Source organism: Salvelinus fontinalis, chromosome 24 (assembly GCF_029448725.1).
Source record: "Salvelinus fontinalis isolate EN_2023a chromosome 24, ASM2944872v1, whole genome shotgun sequence".
Lineage (NCBI taxonomy): Eukaryota > Metazoa > Chordata > Actinopteri > Salmoniformes > Salmonidae > Salvelinus > Salvelinus fontinalis.
The window spans coordinates 32795424-32815551 of NC_074688.1; the positions used below are offsets into that span (position 1 = coordinate 32795424).

Genomic DNA, 20128 nt, shown 5'->3' on the forward strand with positions numbered 1-20128 from the left:
CTTCTCTCTCTCTCTCTCTCTCTCTCTCTCTCTCTCTCTCTCTCTCTCTCTCGATGAGCTCTCTCTCTCTCGATGAGCTCTGATATGCAAAGGGCAGGTGGTTGGCTCCATTTCTCTGCTCTTTAATGTGCTCTCTCTCGCTCTATGTGGAAGGGCCGGCTGGGCTTGGTGGGAGGCTGCTGTGGAAATGTGACTCAATGATGCAGTCTTTTAGCAGGCATTACCCAGGACACCCTGTGTAATTTCCTGGCTGTCAGGCACCAGCTAGGCCTGATACCCCTGGCACTAAGGGAAAGATAATCACCATCATATATTTAAAGGAGGAGAGAGAGGGGGCCTCTCCTAGCGACAGGTGTTGATTAGATAAGGGGTGTTGTGCCCAAATCCCCGCAGCAATTTATTGTATGAAAGTGGGATTCATGAACTGGCAGTCATATTTGACGCTGGCGGACGCACGACGCAGCGCGAGACGGAGAGATGTAAAAAAGTGATAAGGAGAGGGAGGCAGCTCACTTTTCCTCTGCCACGTTTTTACCTCCTATAGGATCTTGAGATGAGCTCCTTCAGCTGCTGTGTAGAGAGATAGCCTTCATATCTTCCCTTTATAGGGAAGATAACGCTACTGTCTTAACGCTACGCTGTTTTGTAGTTTGCATGGAATATGAATGCTTAGAGTACGTACAAGTAGAAAACTGGTCATGCATGAGCATCCTGAATTACATCTTCTTTTAAAAGCGTGTTTAGTTGGAGCTGGTCAGATGGCTTGTAGAATATGTATACATTTTGCATATGTATAGTACCAGTCAAAAGTTTAGACACACCTACTCATTCAAGGGTTCTTCTTTATTTTTACTATTTTCTTTATTGTAGAATAATAGTGAAGTCATCAAAACTATGAAATAACACATATGGAATCATGTAGTAACCAAAAAGTGTTAAACAAATCAAAACATATTTTAGATTTGAGATTGTTCAAAGTAGCCACCGTTTGCCTTGATGCTGAGCACTTCATGCTGAGCACTTGTTGGCTGCTTTTCCTTCACTCTGCAGTCCAACTCATCCCAAACCATCTCAATTGGGTTGAGGTCAGGTGATTGTGGACGCTAGGTCATCTGATGCAGCACTCCATCACTCTCCTTCTTGGTAAAATAGCACTTACACAGCCTGGAGGTGTGTTGGGTCATTGTCCTGTTGAAAAACAAATATAGTCCCTCTAAGCGCAAATCAGATGGGATGGCATATCGCTGCAGAATGCTGTGGTAGCCATGCTGGTTAAGTATGCCTTGAATTCTAAATAAATCACTGACAGTGTCACCAGCATAGCACCCCCACATCGTCACACCTCCTCCTCCATGCTTCACGGTGGGAACCACACATATGTAGATCATCTGTTCATCTACTCTGCGTCTCACAAAGACACGGCTGTTGGAACCAACCACATTTGGACTCAGACCAAAGGACAGATTTTCACCGGTCTAATGTCCATTACTCGTGTTTCTTGGCCCAAGCAAGTCTCTTCTTATTATTGGTGTCCTTTAGTAGTGGTTTCTTTGCAGCAATTTGACCACAAAGGCCTGATTCACGCGGTCTCCTCTGAACAGTTCATGTTGAGATGGTTCTGTTACTTGAAATCTGTGAAGCATTTATTTGGGCTGCAATTTCTGAGGCTGGTAACTAATGAACTTATCCTCTGCAGCAGAGGTGACTGGGTCTTCCTTTCCTGTGGCGGTCCTCATGAGAACCAGTTTCATCATAGCGCTTGATGGTTTTTGCGACTGCACTTGAAGAAACTTTTGAAGAAAGTTCTTGAAGTGTTCCGTGTTGACTGACCTTCACATCTTAAAGTAATGATGGATTGTCATTTCTTTTGTTGCTTATTTGAGCTGTTCTTGCCATAAAATTAACTTGGTCTTTTACTAAATAGGGCTATCTTCTGTATACCACCCCTACCTTGTCACAACACAACTGATTGGCTCAAACACATTAAGAAGGAAAGAATTTCCACAAATTAACTTTTAACAAGACACACCTGTTAATTGAAATGCATTACAGGTGACAAGCTCATGAGGCTGGTTGAGAGAATGCCAAGAGTGTGCAAAGCTGCCATCAAGGCAAAGGGTGGCTACTTTGAAGAATCTCAAATATAAAATATTATTTGATTTGTTTAACACTTTTTTGGTTACTACATGATTGCATATGTGTTATTTCATAGTTTTGATGTCTTCACTATTATTCTACAATGCAGAACATAGTACAAATGAAGAAAAACCCTTGAATGAGTAGGTGTGTTCAAAATTTGACTGGTACTGTATATGTTTATACCAGGCTCCTCATACAAACATCACATTTAAACATTATTAATACATTTCTGCTTGTGTTACATTCAATTTCAACTGGGGAACAAAGCATTGAGCCTAATTAATGTATACGTAAACTATAAACACTCTTTCCTTCTTCCTCTCTGACGTTATCATTTCCTGTTTGACTGTAGTGTATTGAGATTTGTGTTTTTCAGCCCAGTATTTTAATTGTATTTATTTTACTGTGCATGGAAAAGGCTATACGGACACTCCTGACCTGCAAACTGATATTTAATTTCAGAATTGGTTAACGTTTGGTTAAAGGGAAAATCCCCCCAAAATAATAATAATAATAAAATAATTTGGTGTTTTGCATCATCATGATAATGTGGCTGGTGACACTTTTCTTCTTGAAAGTCCAATATCTTGAAAACTTGACTGCTGACATGCAAAACATTTTGGGACTGTATCAATATGGGACTAATGAAAAAAATACAAAAGTTGTTTTTCCGTTTAAGGTAAGGGTCAGGTTAGTAGTTTTGCAGGTCACCAGTGTCCTTATAGTCTCTCCCACTATGCATGCCAGGCCTCAGCTTCAAACTTAGCTTTTATCCATCTCTGCACACCACCAGTCCTAAATAGCTACGTTGATCACCCCAATTTTGGCGCCCCCGCTTCCCCCCCTCCGTCAGGCACCAACCAGGCCAGGCCCGGAGCCTTCCCCGGCACCAACAGTCCCGGGCCCGTGGCTGACCTCTATGGCACTCCCAGCCAGGACTCCGGTGTGGGCAACTACATTAGTGCTGCTAGCCCACAGCCTGGCTCTGGCTTCGGCCACAGCATTGCTGTAAGTATAGCTTACTCCAGCAACTCGTCCACCTCGTCCAATACCGCCTTCACCTTCTTTGTGCTGTCAACCATATTCCTTGTTCATTCTCTCAGCCCATTTCAACTCATCGTCAGGATATTTCATCAGTCTGAAGGATATGGTTTCGATCCACAAAAGAGATTGGTATGCTTATTATGCTACAGATGTCTTGTGCGCTCTTCCATTTGTTATGCTAAATGTATAATATATATATCAGACGAGAGCTGTAGATTAAGTAATGCTTACTGTATGTGAACGTGATGGCGTCATGTAAACATTCATCAGATTACAATCTCTGTGAATCAAAGTTCTACTGGTCACTCTCTACCACTTTAGTCAAACAATAATGCAGGCATAATCAGTGTGTTCAGTGTCACTGTGCCAGAGTTTAGCCCTATTAAAGCTTTACAATGCACATGTGCCTGCAATGCAGTGAGAATGTTTGCCATCTAAACATCAAATAAGGCACAGGTGCTAGACAGATGCTCAGGCGCGTGGTTGGGTCTGTGTGATTGTGTACATTACCAACATTTCGTCCTCATTCACACATTTCATTTTTTCTGTCAGCTGCAGTAACGTTAAAACAAACTGTGAACTTGTACAGCCTGTCATCACCTCTCTGATGTGTCAGTGTACTTCTGTTCATGCGCCGGCCAGAAGGTCAAAAAATCCTGCAATTAGTTATTTTGTTTCACCTTTTCAGTGGTGGTGACTCCTGATTTGAGTAGACTTACACCAGACGAATTCCAGGGCTAGCCTTTGAAAGGGTCCTCATTCAAAGTGAATTATGTAAATCAATACAACAATAATAACCCCTTGTGCGTTAAACCGCTGTCGTGAGAATATTTTCTCCATGTCCTTTGAAGACACTGACATTCATTATCCCTGTTGGACGCTTCAGTCTGGAACCTTTGATGAGGGTATTGATGGATTTTAGCCAGCTTAGGTAAAAGCACGGAGAAAAATCTGCTCCAACTAAAATGGATGAGTAACTAAAAGCGTTGTGCCACACCGATAATTAATACAGTTCTCCCTGTTTGAACTCCTGTCCAAAATGCAACATCAAGGTGTGCTGAAAAGTGAATAAGGCTTTTTGTGTGTTTGGCCCACTGAACCCCTTGTCTTCCGGTGCATTCCTAGCATGTTAAAGGAACCCTGTTGGCACATAAAGCACCTGTCACGGCCGAAGACCAAGGTGCAGCGTGGTTGGCGTACATTTTCCTTTTTATTTCAAAATGTCGCCAACAAAACAATAAACGAAAAACATCCGTGAAGCTTACAGGGCATTAGTGCCACAAACAAAGTTAACTACCCACAACCAAAGGAGGGAAAAAGGGATACCTAAGTATGGTTCCAAATCAGAGACAATGATAGACAGCTGTCCCTGATTGAGAACCATACCCGGCCAAAACATAGAACCACAAAATCATAGAAAACAAAACATAGAATGCCCATCACAAATCACACCCTAACCAAACCAAATAGAGACATAAAAAGGTTCTCTAAGGTCAGGGCGTGACAGCACCACTCTGGAAACAGAGAGGGCTTTCATTAGATTAGCTAACTGCTGAACCATCATTTAGAATCGGAATGGAATGTAACCTTCCACTTGACTTTGAGAGACAGTTTCAACCTCAATAAGTGGAATGTAGGTTGAAGATCTTGTCTATATTTCAGAAATGACAGGCACCGTTGGCACTCAAAATCCCTAGTCAGAAATATTTCATGCTGTTGCTATATATGGCTATCCCAACCTACATAGAATGAAGTAGCTGATATTTTTCTCTTCAAGCTCAGTTCTTATGATTGTCTTATGTAGCGGCACATATTTTCTTTTTTGGACATTGGCTGTTGAAGTTCACAGTTTCAGCTACATTATGGGTTGGGTTGGGTGACACATTCGCTTTGGAGGAGTACTTCCGTTTCCATTCTTCATCCTTGATATAATTGCTGAAGTAATTGCTGAAGTTATTTTTGCATGTGTTGTGATTCTGCTGGTGATTCATATTTTTTGTGGTTGCATGAATGGGATTACATTAGAGTTCTACTGATCCATGCTTTCTTAACAAAACCTTGTTCACACAATACATACACAGTACACTTAGACATCTGAAGTTAACAACATTAGTCTCCTGCTTTAGCCAGCATTAGCCCCTTATTGTCGAGCAAGTTATCCAAATCTCTATAATGGATCCCCATTGGTGGTGAATGCAGTAAATGGCTATAATGGATCCTTATTGTTGGTGAATTCAGTAAGTGTGATTCCAATTACTACTGCTGTCCATTGCTGCAGAATTCAATTGGTTTTAATCACTGCTACTTATCAAATAAAAATACATTCTTAGTATGTACCCCAGCGGTACCGTCCTCTTCGGTGTCCATGTCCACGACTCTTTAGAAATAGTTTGATTTAATTTATGCGGCCTATAAAGAGAGCTCTGCTCTAGGACACAGACAGGTTGGCAGCACCACAATGGACTGCCAGAGACCCACCTCTGTGTGGCCATTTTCCACATTCAAAATTAAAGAACCAAATTGGGGCCTAAATGCTATTCCGATGGCTAAAACGAACTTGACTTGAGGAAATGAACGAGATACATTTCCATTCATGCTGGCAGCACATCCTATGAATAAAATATACTCACCAGTAATAGGTTTCTTTTTTGCCTTTTTTCCCTGAAATGCATACTGACACAGGTACTAACTGTACACTTTTAGGGGCCGTTGATTGCAACCGCTTTTACAAATGGATACCATTGAAACCTAACAGGTGGTTGGTTGCCATCTCATTTGAGGTATTATTATGTCATTTATATAATGTTTTAGTCTTTTTCCTATGATATTTTCTTTCCCTTTCTGTCTGTTTCAGATCCTCCCCCTCAAAAAAAACAGAAAATACTTTTTACAGGGTTTCTACACATTACTTACATGTCTGCATTCTTATTTTGTGTATTTGGATTTGTATATTGAAACCCTTTAAAAAGTGAATGTTTGTCATTTTCCATTGTGAAACCACCCTGAGATGGTGAAATGTACATTTCTAACTTGTAACGACCCGACACTATTTCCCCCATTATTGTGACTTCGTTACCCTGTTTCTAGAAGACTAAGCATGCATTCTGTTAAAATATGATAGTATATTCTGCATCGAAAGGTGTTCTGGGTTTATGCAAACTCTGCTGTTGCTTTCCTCACTGTTGCTTTCTCTTGTGTTACCGATTTAATGTAGCTAGCTTTTCACTGGAATTCAGCAATCAACCAAGAGTCATAACCAAGCCATATATTGTGCGGTGGGTTGGCCTTGGCTATTCAGGGAACAGACTCCAGTTTCTTGTGGTCCTGTATGGCTCAGTTGGTAGAGCATGGCACTTGCACTGCCGGGGTTGTGGGTTCAATTCCCGAGGCCACTCATAAGTAAAATGTATGCATGACTGTAAGTCACTTTGGATAAAAGTGTCTGCTAAATGGCATGTTATTATATATATTATTTGACGTGCTACTGTATATGGACACTGGTCTGGAGCTTGAATTGAGAGTGAAGCGGGGCTGGATCTGTGCAGTTGTTCACCTTTGGGTCATTTCCTCCTCTGGAGACCACATCTCTACCCTCTACACCGCAGTTTATTGAGTAACTTTATGAAAACAAACCTCCAAACATAACTGTCTGACTGTTTATAAGCCATTTAGAAGCCACATCAGTGAACATGTGTGTGTATAAAGTGCATTTGTGAGCAGTTTGAGTACAGTATGAGAGTGGCAAGTGGAGTGTGAGTGTGCTTGCGTGTTTGTACTCTGAGAGTGTGTGTATGTCTCTACAGTGAGGATCTTTGCCTTATGGCAGTGTTAGTCACTGCAGCTACCCAGCAGCAACAGTCCAGTATACCACTTCAAGTTTCATTCTTAAGCAGTCAGCTTTGTGTGGAGTTTGATCAACCCAGACAGAGACACCCCAGTCCAGCTCTCCTCTTGAGTCTTATTCATAAAACTCTCCATTGGACAGATGTGTCAGACTGGTGGGAGTGACTGCATGGTGGGAGTGACTGCATGGTGGGAGTGACTGCATGGTGTCACCGCTGATTTAGTGTAGCACCCTGTGTCTTATCGTGTGTTGCTGTGAAATGGAATGACGACGCAGATGTAGTTATCAGCTTCTCTAGTTTTCACTCTATGTATTTCTGTCTGAAATAGATCACCATGGGTCTGGGAGATGTACATTTTGTACAACAATTAGCATTTGTTGTTGAAATTCACTGCTAGTGAATAAACACTGAGCAAAAATATAAATACAACATGTAAAGTTGTGCAGAGGAGTATTTATGTATGTAATGAAGCCCTGTTGTCGGGAAAAACTCATTCTGATTGGCTGGGCCTGGCTCCCCAGTGGGTCAGCCTGGCTCCCAAATGGGTGGACCTATGCCCTCCCAGGCCCACCAATGGACCTTCCCAGTCATGTGAAATCCATAGATTAGGGCGTAATGAAATTATTTCAATTGATTGATATCCTTATATGAACTGTAACTCAGGAGAATCTTTGAAATTGTTGCATGTTGCGTTTATATTTTTGTTCCGTATAAAAGCACAGGGCCAGACAGCACAGTGGAAGCCATCAGAGAAGGCAACAGAGTAAAGTGCAGTTTTCTGTAAGCCTGCTTTAAAAAAACAAACCCCTCATCTAATTGGTAGCTGGGTGGTACTGCTTGTCTCTGTGCATGCTGTATGTACTGTAGATAACATGGGAGTGATGTCCTGTCCATGCCTGCTGCCCCTCTTCCATAAAACTCTGTGTCGTGTGGTAGCAGGGATACTACTGTACTCTATGTTGTGTCTGGGCTGGTGTCTCACTGTCGTGACCATCCTAGCCTGGAATCCTTTCTTGAAGTGAAGCAATAGTGAAACAGAATCATTTTGTTTGTATTCCAGGCTAGTGCCATCCATCTTTCTGGCAGTGAAAATGTTCCCATGGGATGTAGCACTTGTTCTGCTCTCTCTCCCCAGCAGGGGCTGGGTTTGAGATGATTCAGTTTGGACCATCTGCTGCTTCAACCAATTCAAACCTCTAAAATTGGTGCTACCATCAATCAAATGTTTCAGAATCAAGAGAAAATGTAAAACCAATAGATATAATGGCCAGAAGAAAATATTGGCATTTGAGGGAAAGGCTATCAGACATGACATACTGTATCAGTGTTACAGACAAGGGGGAGCTTTTGGTTTTAACTATTGGTTTGAATGTCTCTGTTTCCCATTCCAGCAGAGTATTTCAGGAGGCCCGGGGAAGACCGGGCGGAGTTTTTAACTGGCTATGTGAACAGGTGATGCCATCCAACGCCAAGCACTACAGCATCAACCCACAGGAGGAGAGTGGAGGTGGCACCACGTGAAGAAGAACTGAAGAAAATGTCAAAATCATCTCAGAAAAATAAACTACAATCTGCTGTACTATAATCCAAACCTGGCGTTCACATCCTTAATATCCAACTGTAACCTAGTACCTTTGTGTAGGATTTAGGTGTTTTTTTGTCCTTTAAATGTTCCTTATTTTAAATCTGTTTAGTTTATGTTCATTATTTTCTTTGTAGTCTTCAAATTAATAAGGGAAGATTAATTCTAATTTTAATTTACTCCAATATTTTTGATCCTCTCTGAAATTAGTAACTATTTATGTAAACTGGCTTATTTAATTTTTTTGTTTTTGATTGCTATGTTTGTTTGCTTTTATGAAAAAATGCAGGTGTCAGTTTGCACATACAAGAAAACTGACATGAACTGATGAGGCCTGAAGAAAGGCGGTGTTAATTCAATTTAAAAAGAGTAACTAATAAATCTTAGTAGCTTTTTTTTGTTTATTTTAATGTTGTTAATTACCTATTTTGGGCAATAAGAGGACTACAATATTTTCACAGTCCTTTTTTACAAATGTTTTTGTTGTCAGGAAAAAATAACCTTTCCTTTTAATACTTTGTGAATTCAGATTTTAAGAAAAATATAACTGTAAATATTATTCAAGTCACTGCATATAATCGTTTCAGAGAGAACCATATTTTTGTGATGGTTCATCATAAAAGGCTGTAATGTGCAAGAGCGCAACTGTCAAAGACGAGGACATTTAATGCTCTTAAATCGTATTATTATCCATTTGTAGCACAAAATGCCATTATAACCCCACTCGATCCTACAAGAACACTGTTGGCTTGCTCTGTAAATACTGTTGTCTTTCTGACTGTGCTAATGTCATACCAGCATACTGTTGTGTCTTCTACCTAGTGAGCTCAAAAGTGCACAGCTTCTAAAAGATGACAGAAGGTTAACACTGGACATTGCTACACAATGTCTCTCAAAGAGGACACCGGCCCAACTTCTTCTAGACTCTCGCAAGTGAAAGGCTACTGTATCTGTGACTGAAGTCAATACTATATAAAAAAAAGAACATGATACAAATCCAAAGCACACTTTTACTTTGTATTAGTTTGAAAATACCAGATGTTGAATACTAGTGTCCAGATACATTTCATACCAATCTGCAAGTGTTGTTTCATTTTGTTATGATTATCTTCAGTTTTTGTTTTTCTTATTAATGCTGTTTATTCATTTTGAACAGAGCGCCTGCTTTCAATGTGACAGGCAATATTTCAAGTCAGATATATTTTACATACATTTATTGGGATGTTTTCTTGAACTGATTAGGAAGGCAAAACATCGATCATTACCTCAGTCCTGTGAGTTTTATCTTAGACGAGATGACAAATTCATTTATTTTAAATTTAAACCGATTGAAATTATGAATGGGTTATGAGAAAAGTTGTTGCACTGTGACAAAGAAGGAAAGTGACCATATTCTATTTGCACATTTTAAGTGTTGGATATTTAAAATGGTCTTGATCAGATGATATACGAAGGAATGTTTTTTAAGAATAACTTTTTATTCCCATTAGAGATTAGGCATCTTGACTGTTGCAATTGGAAAAAGTTGTTTTGCCCAAAGGGCATTTATTTAACAAAAAATAAATATGTATAATCCATAGATTGGAGCATTTCGGCCTAGCCAAGTAACTGTAGTCACCACGTTCATTTCCTGTAGGGACTGGTTTGTTGAGATTGAGAAATGTTCATTTCCTGTAGGGACTAGTTTGTTGAGATTGAGAAATGTTCATTTCCTGTAGGGACTGGTTTGTTGAGATTGAGAAATGTTCATTTCCTGTAGGGACTGATTTGTTGAGATTGAGAAATGTTCATTTCCTGTAGGGACTGGTTTGTTGAGATTGAGAAATGTTCATTTCCTGTAGGGACTGGTTGTTGAGATTGAGAAATGTTCATTTCCTGTAGGGACTGGTTTGTTGAGATTGAGAAATGGTTCCTCTGAAGCAGAATGCTGGATTATTTTAAAATATAATGGGGACTTGTTTAAGTAATAATCAAATTAAAATAAACATGTATGTTACGAATTCAAAAAAAGAGAAAAAAGTATGTTCCCTTGAATGATTTAAATTTTTAATCAGAAGGATTTGTATCAATATTTTTGTGGTTGTTAATGATTATATTAATAATAATTATTATACTAACAATATTAGAATGTACTGTACATCCATCCGATTCTTTCTCCATTCCCTGTCACCTGATACAGTAATCTTATGTTGATCATCAATGTATTTCAGTAATGTGTGAAAAAAAGAAAACTGCAATGACCTTGTAACAGAGTGCCGTCTTTGATGCCAGTGTAGTGGCTATACACTTATTTGTTGATCTCTCTATCTTCCTCTTTGTCTCCCACTCCTTCTCTGACTCCCTCTCCCTCTCCTAGTATTAGTGGTAGTTGTTATGTAGTTAAGATGTAGATGTAGCTATTAGGAGATGTAGGACCAGTAAGGATAGAGCTTTCTCTTCTTAATTACCATAGTTATATTTTTTAAAAAGCTGACATTCGTTTCAATACCATTTGTCTATTTTCAGTTGTACAGATCTCACATGGTTTCAACTAACCAAAGCAATCATTGAGGACATTTAAATCAGACATTTCTGTAAGACTGAATCGTTAACAAGGCATTGATCCCCACACTTGAATGTTTAAAAAGGGGTGTGCCATACTACCTTAAAAGCTAATGCTAGATATACAAACCAGTGTTGTTATTATTTCACAAGAGGGACACATGCTATGATTATGAATATAATGGATTTTATTACATTAATGGAGAAATCATATATTTTTTAGAAAGTTCTAACGGACTAATGATAATAATGGTAACAATAGCGGCTATTATAGATATAATTATTTTAAACTCGTTTTGATGTTTGTACTATTTAACAATATCCCAGTGGCCTCTGGCACTACGATTTTTGGATACAGTTGTATTTTATTTTAGGTGTCTACCTAATTAATTATTAATATTTATTAATTCATATTATATTTTGAGTTCATTATCAACATTTGAGAATTTAGTGAATTATTTTTGTACTCTTGAACCATTGGAACCAGCTTTTTACTTTAATCAAAGCCAGGGTATCATGAAACATTTACTTTGTAGATTTATTCAAGTGCTTAGTCTTTATTTAAAGTCTTCACATTCAAAGATGGTAGCCTGCTTGTTAGTATAGACATTTGCACTGTGCAATAACTTAATCTTTAAGACCCTCCTGCTAAAGGAAAACAAGACAGTGCAAAGCTATTGATGAGTTGTTATATGAAGGGCTTATTGAAATGATACCTATAGGACATGTTTCATTTTAAGCAAATCATAGAACCACAGAGTTGAGGTAGGATAGGATGTATGCATCATTCTCATGAAGACTGAGCCAAAATGTGGCACATGTCGGAACCTGTTGGTAAAGGGGACATTATGGCAGCAGTATGTACCCACTGAGAGCAAGTGATGTTTGTACTATGTAAGGCTCTGTTATACATTGAAAGATGCCATTTCTGTTTTAAATGTCCCTCTACCAATATCACTATACCTGATTTACTATTTGATTAGAGTAAAAGTTGGCTGGCTATCCATTCAAAATATTTCATAGCATCTCTATTAGTTGATTTAAAAAATATATATATATTTAAAAAAAAGTGATTTCATAGCTTGGATTTTAAGGTAGCATGGCTCTGTAGTTGCTGTACTTTTCTTTCACATGGACAGCAGTTTACAGCTGATGAATGTTACACATCTTGCTAGACTACTTAATCATTGGATAATTGTTGGTAAAAAAAAATTTAAAGAGAAAAAAATTAAAAATTAAAGACCTGGAAGGTGTTGGATGATACATTGGGAACGTACTGCCGTAACCATTTAAACTTGAATCTTGAGGCAAGTGCTAGGCAATGGCCAAACAATTATCCCATCACTGAATTAACAGACACAATGCACACATACCTACTGTAATAACAGGTATATAATGTATATACATGTTAGTTAAAGATATATTATTGCGCATGTCTATTTGTTGAGGCTGAACCCTCATTTCAGATGAAATTAACTCCTTGCTGTTTGAAATGTTTACGTAGGCAGCACTGTTTGTATTATGTTTGTGTCACGCTTAACATTATGTTTACCAATGATGCAACATGGCTGGACTGGAAAACATGAAATGAAGAAGCTGTAACGATACTTTAGGGTAAAGCATACAATACAATTATTTAAAATGGGAAATTGTCGGTTAGTGAGTACCATGGCATGGGCCACTGCTAGAGCAGAGAGAGAGTGTGTGTATGTGGGTGGGTGTGTGTGTGTGTGGGTGGGTACAGGGGGTTTAGGGAAGCGGTACAGTCATTAGAAGTCCTGTGCGTCTTTGGTCTTTGTGAACATTCGTCCTACAGTACATTTGACCTTACCTTAGCAGAGTCTTTTCTTCTCTCATGCTCCCTCTTGGGTTCGACCTCTGATTGCCTTGCCCATTCCTAACACTTGCCCATGTTTTAATGTTAACAGACTTTTTACCGCGAGAGCTGACTGATAGGACTGAATTCTGAAAGCATCTTTCAGGTCTTCTTGTATGGCTTGCTCAAGCCCTGTTGTAAAATAAACTGAAGTGGATGGGGGTCTCTCACATCTCAGATGTGGAAAGTAATTTTATATTTGTATTTTCAAATAATGATAATAATAAAAATGTTTGTGAAAGGTTTCCATCCTCTACTGTGGTCCAGAAATCGATGTCTTTGTCTGGAAAAAAATAAAATAAACTGTTTTGAACCATTTCACTCATTGTTTTTATTTTAAATGGAATATTGTTTAAAGTTGAATTGGTGTGGGATTAAACCTTTTGAGTTATATTTGCAAAATAATGTATGCCAGAAGATGCAACAAAATTAAAATGCACAAAGCTGAATATAATGGCCTATAGTGTGTGTATTGTTATTCTGTGGTACACTTCCATTCCCATCCCCAAAAGTCAGAGATGTTCACGGAAGAAATTATACAATTATTCGTTTTTTGGATCACGTGCCATTTGAATCATCATCACCATACAAAGGAAAATATGATTTACCATTACCAGATAATGATTATACTGTATGTTAAAATCTGAAACAAAATTAGCATTGACATGACATCAAGCAGAAGCACTGTCTTCAGAGGATATGAAAAAGGAGATACATAAATGATTCTAAGGCTGAAACCGATATAGAGTGGTTAAAGGTGTAAAATAACAGTGTACGTACAGTGCCTTGCAAAAGTATTCATCCCCTTGGCGTTTTTCCTATTATGTTGCATTCCAACCTGTAATTTAAATTGATTTTTATTTGGATTTCAAAATAGTCCGAATTGGTTTAGTGAAATAAATAAAAAATTGTTATTTAAAAAAAAATCAAAAACGGAAAAGTGGTGCGTGCATATGTATTCACCCCCTTTGCTATGAAGCTCTTAAATAAGATCTGGTGCAACCAATTACCTTCAGAAGTCACACAATTAGTTAAATAAAGTCCACCTGTGTGCAGTCACATGATCTCAGTATATATACACCTGTTCCGAAAGGCCCCAGAGTCTGCAACACCACTAAGCAAGGGGCACCACCAAGCTAGCGGCACCATGAAGACCAAGGAGCTCTCCAAACAGGTCAGAGACAAAGTTGTGGAGAAGTACAGATCAGGGTTGGGTTATAAAAATATATCAGAAACTTTGAACATCCCACGGAGCACCAGTAAATCCATTATTAAAAATGGAAAGAATATGGCACCACAACAAACCTGCCAAGAGAGGGCCACCCACCAAAACTCATGGACCAGGCAAGGAGGGCATTAATCAGAGAGGCAACAAAGAGACCAAAGATAACCCTGAAGGAGCTGCAAAGCTCCACAGCAGAGATTGGAGTATCTGTCCATAGAACCACTTTAAGCCGTACACTCCACAGAGCTGGGCTTTACGGAAGAGTGGCCAGAAATAAAGCAATTTCTTAAAGAAAAAAGAAGAAGCAAACACGTTTGGTGTTCGCCAAAGGCATGTGGGAGACTCCCCAAACATATGGAAGAAGGTACTCTGGTCAGATAAGACTAAAATTTAGCTTTTTGGCCATCAAGGAAAACGCTATGTCTGGCGCAAATCCAATACCTCGCATCACCCCGAGAATACCATCCCCACAGTGAAGCATGGTGGTGGCAGCATCATGCTGTGGGGATGTTTTTCATTGGCAGGGACTGGGAAACTGGTCAGAATTGAAGGAATGATGTATGGCGCTAAATACAGGGAAATTCTTGAGGGAAACCGGTTTGTCTTCCAGAGATTTGAGACTGGGACGGAGATTCACCTTCCAGCAGGACAATGACCCTAATTATATTGCTAAAGCAACACTTGAGTGGTTTAAGGGGAAACATATAAATATCTTGGAATGGCCTAGTCAAAGCCCAGACCTCAATCCAATTGAGCGTCTGTGGTATGACTTAAAGATTGCTGTACACCAGTTGAACCCATCCAACTTGAAGGAGCTGGAGCAGTTTTGCCTTGAAGAATGGGCAAAAATCCCAGTGGCTAGATGTGCCATGCTTATAGAGACATTCCCCAAGAGACTTGCAGCTGTAATTGCTGTTAAAGGTGGCTCTACAAAGTATTGACTTTGGGGGTGTGAACAGTTATGCACGCTCAAATTTTCTGTTTTATTTTGTGTTATTTCTTGTTTGTTTCACAAAAAATATTTTGCATCTTCAAAGTGGTAGGCATGTTGTGTAAATAAAATGATACAAACCACCCAAAAATCTATTTTAATTGCAGGTTATAAGGCAACAAAATAGGAAAAATGTCAAGGGGGGTGAATACTTTCGCAAGCCACTGTACACACCTGAATATATAGACTGTGGAGTTGATTTACGTGTATTGATACAAATCTTGAGGCACTATCAGGTAAGGAAGTCAGGCGACACTTCACAAATGGTTAAGTTTTATTTCAATATATGAGCTTGAGGCTGCTGTTATGGATACAAACATGAAGAGGGGGGGATGGGCCACAGAAACAAATCAATAGATTCCTCAAGTTCTCATTGGGACCTATCTGCGATTTGTTGGCCCCCTCATTTATCAAAACATTTCACATATCTGTTATTGTCATTTTCTCAGGGAAAACACAGTTGTCTGTTTGTGGTTAGAGCTCAGAATGTCTGGCATTGCCTTGTCCTATTGTCTGTCTGTCCCTGAACCACACAGTCCACCAATGTCCTACCACAAGACTCAAACTCACAACTTCAAAGGTGAGTTTGCAAAATGTCCTCACCCCCTAAATCTGAAGAGTGGGTGCAACACATACAGAATGGCTCTGAGTGATATCCATCACCCACAAGGAGTGTTTCTGTCCTTAATCAGGAACTGTTTTACCTGAACATTTTTAATGCAATGTGTGATGCCAGCAGAAATGTGTCATTTTTAATTTGAGCCGCTGTCCCATTTTCAAATGTGAAATTGCTTCAGAGGAGTTAAGGTGTGACAGCTATTATAAATGTCTGGAAATTCATCTTCCTCCCTCTCTTCATGGCTCACACTCACTCGGCCTCGTCTCTTGGCCAGGGGGAGCACTTCACACACAATCGCTCTCTCTCTCTTTCACACACACTCACACACACTCCACCATCACGCCACCTGTCCTCCCACGCTGAACTGCAGAACACTCACACAGACTCATGACTCACAGGGCAGGCTGGCTGCCAGGAGGGCAATATTCTGAGGTACAGGAGTTGGAGTTTCAGCCCTGCAGGAAGAAAGACCACTACATTGGTGGTCACTCAGGATGGCGGGGATAGTGGGCTTGTGGTTTACGACTTGATCATGCAGACAAATAAAAACTATATGGTATGATTAGAGTCTGTCCTGTCATATTTGTCATTTCCAGCACTGTTCCAGCAACTATGGTGGATTTGTAACCAGGCCAGTCAAGTACGGCTCAGTTCATCTTAGTAGTGTGGAAAGTATAGGTAATGTTCCTTTGAATATCTCCCCCCTACAAAATGACTTATTCTGTGTGCCAGGATGAGGTTCACGGTAGACCTGGACCTTTGACCAATCTCTGACATGGGGCGTTAGCTGACGGAGGAGAGACAATTAAAAGGTTTGAAAAATGACTACAGGTGTCGAGGGCGGTCTCCTGAGGACTCATTTGGCGAACCTGGTGTACATTTAAGACTCAACTACTCCAGCTCTAGAGGTCTGCAGTTGTGTTTGTGTATGAAGGCTGAAATATTACCCCCTCCCCCTTGAACCTTTGTCCTTTATCTAAGGCTAAGCTGCCCCTATGATGAACAGATGGCCTGCTTTATTTGACACACCTTGGCTCTCATAATTGGTGAGTTCCAACATTGATATCCTCCTAAATACAGTACTTTAAAGGGATAGTTCACACAAATTACAAAATGACACACTGGTTTCCTAACCCTGTAAGCAGTCTATGGACAAGGTATAACAGCAATCCATGCTTTGGTTTAGTTTCTCTGGCACTGTTTCCAAATGCTAATGTGGCACAAATCCCATTCAAGTCATGTTACCGATATTAGCATTTTTCGCTCATGATGTTTAAATCAACTATGTGACTTTATTGAGCTTCACAATCAATTTGAGACTTTTGGATGATTTGGACATGATGTGTGAAAAATGCTAATATCGGTACCATGACTTGAATGGAATTTGTGCCACAAATGCCAAAATATTAGCATTTGGAAACAGCGGCAGAGAAATAAAACTAAGACATGGATTGCTGTCATACCTTGTCCATAGACTGCTTAAGGAAACTAAGGCCCTTTTGTAATTTGGGTGAACTCTCTCTTTAAGTATGTATTTGACCTTAGCTTAAACCTTTGTCTCCGCTTCTTGGCAGGTCTACATTGGAAGGAGTTGCTCTTAAGTGACTGTGCCATAAAGTATTAGGGTTCAATTCAATACGAAGTTTATTGCTGTAGCACACTAGAACTGTAAAGGTAATTTCAGATTGAGCCGACATATGCAGCGTTTACCATAAATACAGTCTCCGCGAACGTGGGAAAATTGCTTTTATATTTCGATTGTGCTATAGCGAGATTAAAGCTTGGCGATACGGATTGAATCAAGCCCTTAGAGAATAATCCCAACCTAAAACTTATGAGATCCTTAGAAATCATTTAATCAACCCCTTCTCGTAGTATAGCACCCCTCTGCTAAGCCTATCTCACTTGATTGGAGGTTTTCTGCGGCCAAGGCAGACCTTTCCCTGTGGCCACTCATGTTGCTCCTCACCAATTACATTTAATTTGTCACTGTAGCAACTTCACTGTCAGATGTCGCTCTGCACTGAGCAGCATTTAACTTTGAGCTGCAAGGCAGGCATCCCAATCATCTCTCCCGGGCTCGCACACTCCAATCAACTCCTCGTTAGCACCTGACACTACCTGGCATTAACAAAGCACACTAATTAGGCCCCAATCAGCCAGCGCCGGAGCACTCCAAACCACTGAGCATTTAACCATGAGTGGGTTGTATCATTTCAAATGACATAGCTTACACACTTTTCAATGATGAACCTACTATTGTACGGTACCCACAGCTCAGTCATGCTGGGACACAAGGTGGTGCATGAAACCACTTGTCCTTGTATTTCGGGGCCCAACTAAGCCATTTTACCTGCTGCTGACAAATCTGTGGTTATTGAAACAGTTTGAGCTAAATCAGTTAAGAACAAATCGTTTTTTTACAATGACAGCCTAAATGTAACCGCTTTCAAATTCACAGACAGAGCTATGGATGCAGGGACTGACCATCCATGATATCAAAATGATAGTTTTAACCATATTTTGAGGCTATATAGTGTTTGTGTACAAACATTGGAGTAACAAGCTAAAATGTTGGGTTCTGATGGGTTATGATAGTTGAACTAAACTCATGAGGCATTAACTTGTTGTTCAGGAATCAATGGGTACATATCATTAATTTATAAGTCCAAACATGGATGTAACAACTGTAGACTGCCCCTTTAAAGATAGCATGTATAAATGGCTAATAATGAATTAAAACATCAAAGTAAAATCATCCCACCTCAGGCATGCATTCCCCTTGGTGCCTATAGTAGGCCTACTCTACCATCCTGCATTATTGAAAGAAGGTAAAATCCTATGAGTTGGCTGCCTAGGGCACATTGATTTTACATTTATCAAAATCATATCTCCCCCGCTTTGTCATAATGATAGATGTAGAGATGTACCGAGGGTCATTTCTTCAACTCCAACACTGAGACCCTTGACAAATAATACATTCCTTCAGAAAACAGGCCTACATCATGATAACAGTTCGACTTTCAGGGAGGATGTGGACAAGGTCAATAACCCCTAAATGTAATGTTTAAGTAAACAGAGATGCAAGTGAAGGTGATGCTGGGAGGAGGATTTTTGCTCAGAGGTAATTTCTTAATATGTGTGGTTTCATTACGCACCAAAAAGCAATCTCTCCCCTGTGACTGTGCCAAATTGACTATGTACAGCAAAATGCACTCATCTGCATAGCTGTCACAACGCTTCATAAGATCTGGCACCCAATAACTTTACAAATGCACAGAATTACCGGTGTCAATTTTAATGTGACATAGCAATTTACATCACACACAGTGGGGACAAGCGCACGTTTCGAGCGGCTGCATGGTTAATAGGTGGAACGCTATTTGCATTATAATTTGGGGAGTGTGAAGAGTAATCAAGCTGCATTTGACTCAATGGGAGAGTGGTGGCGCAGCGGTGGGCGACATATCACAGACTTGGGTGCCATGCCGACTGGGTTTGCATGTAAATTGGCCCAGGCAAAGCTTCCTACCCAGTGAGAGCTTTTAACCAAGATTCGTTTGCATATTCTGGAGGATGCCTTCATGCAAAACTTAGTCGGCATGGCTCCCAATTCTTCTAGACACTCATTACCAGCAATTAAATGGCAGGCTGATGTTTTTGGAATGCTCAATTCTCAATTACAGTTATGTAAGATTTGCATGAAGGAGGACAGATATTTTAAGAAGCTGGTGATTAAGTATGAATTGTGTGTGACAACATTTACTCTAGAATCTACTCTGGATTGATTGGTTCTAACTGTGTACTTATAGTTATAGCTTGTACTCTGAGTGTACATACTCTGGAAATATAAGTTATATTGTTTTAATCCATTCCTTCAAGAGTATATACCTCTCAAAGAATTGGATCTTTGATGTCCAAAAAGGCACATCCAGCCTGTGCATGAAGAGGTTAGGTTCGAATGAAGAGTGACAGCTGTATCTGGCTGTAAACCCTGTAGGAACTGGGCTAATTACAGAATAAGCAATTAAAACCACTCCCCTGTGTATTTCATTTCATGCGCATAGACAAGCCTGAAAACAGGAAAGGAGCTTACAGTGCCTTCAGAAAGTGTTCATACCCTTTTACCTATTCCACATTTTGCTGTGTTACAGCCTGAATGCAAAATGGATTAAATAGATTTCTCTCACCCAATACCCCATAATGACAAAGTGAAAAAAAATATTTTGACAGAAATAGCCTCATTAACATAAGTATTCACATAAT

At 39.7% G+C, this 20128-nt stretch overlaps 1 protein-coding gene across 12 annotated transcripts in view; it reads left to right on the top strand.

Annotated features, from left to right (window-relative positions):
- LOC129822317 (RNA-binding protein Musashi homolog 2-like) overlaps positions 1 to 13340 on the top strand; it is a 458816-nt gene extending 445476 nt beyond the window's left edge. For 2 of the 12 annotated variants that reach the window (XM_055880502.1, XM_055880506.1), the window contains exons 13-15: positions 2993 to 3147; positions 5887 to 5963; positions 8420 to 8508. In XM_055880502.1, coding sequence (XP_055736477.1) covers positions 2993 to 3147; positions 5887 to 5928 — 197 coding nt within the window. In that variant the 3' untranslated portion in view covers positions 5929 to 5963; positions 8420 to 8508. Of the gene's footprint in view, positions 1 to 2992; positions 3148 to 5865; positions 5964 to 6397; positions 6459 to 8419 lie in introns of those variants that run through there. The other 10 variants (XM_055880501.1, XM_055880505.1, XM_055880509.1 and 7 more) reach the window with 7 other exon arrangements.
- Positions 13341 to 20128: the final 6788 nt, after the last annotated feature.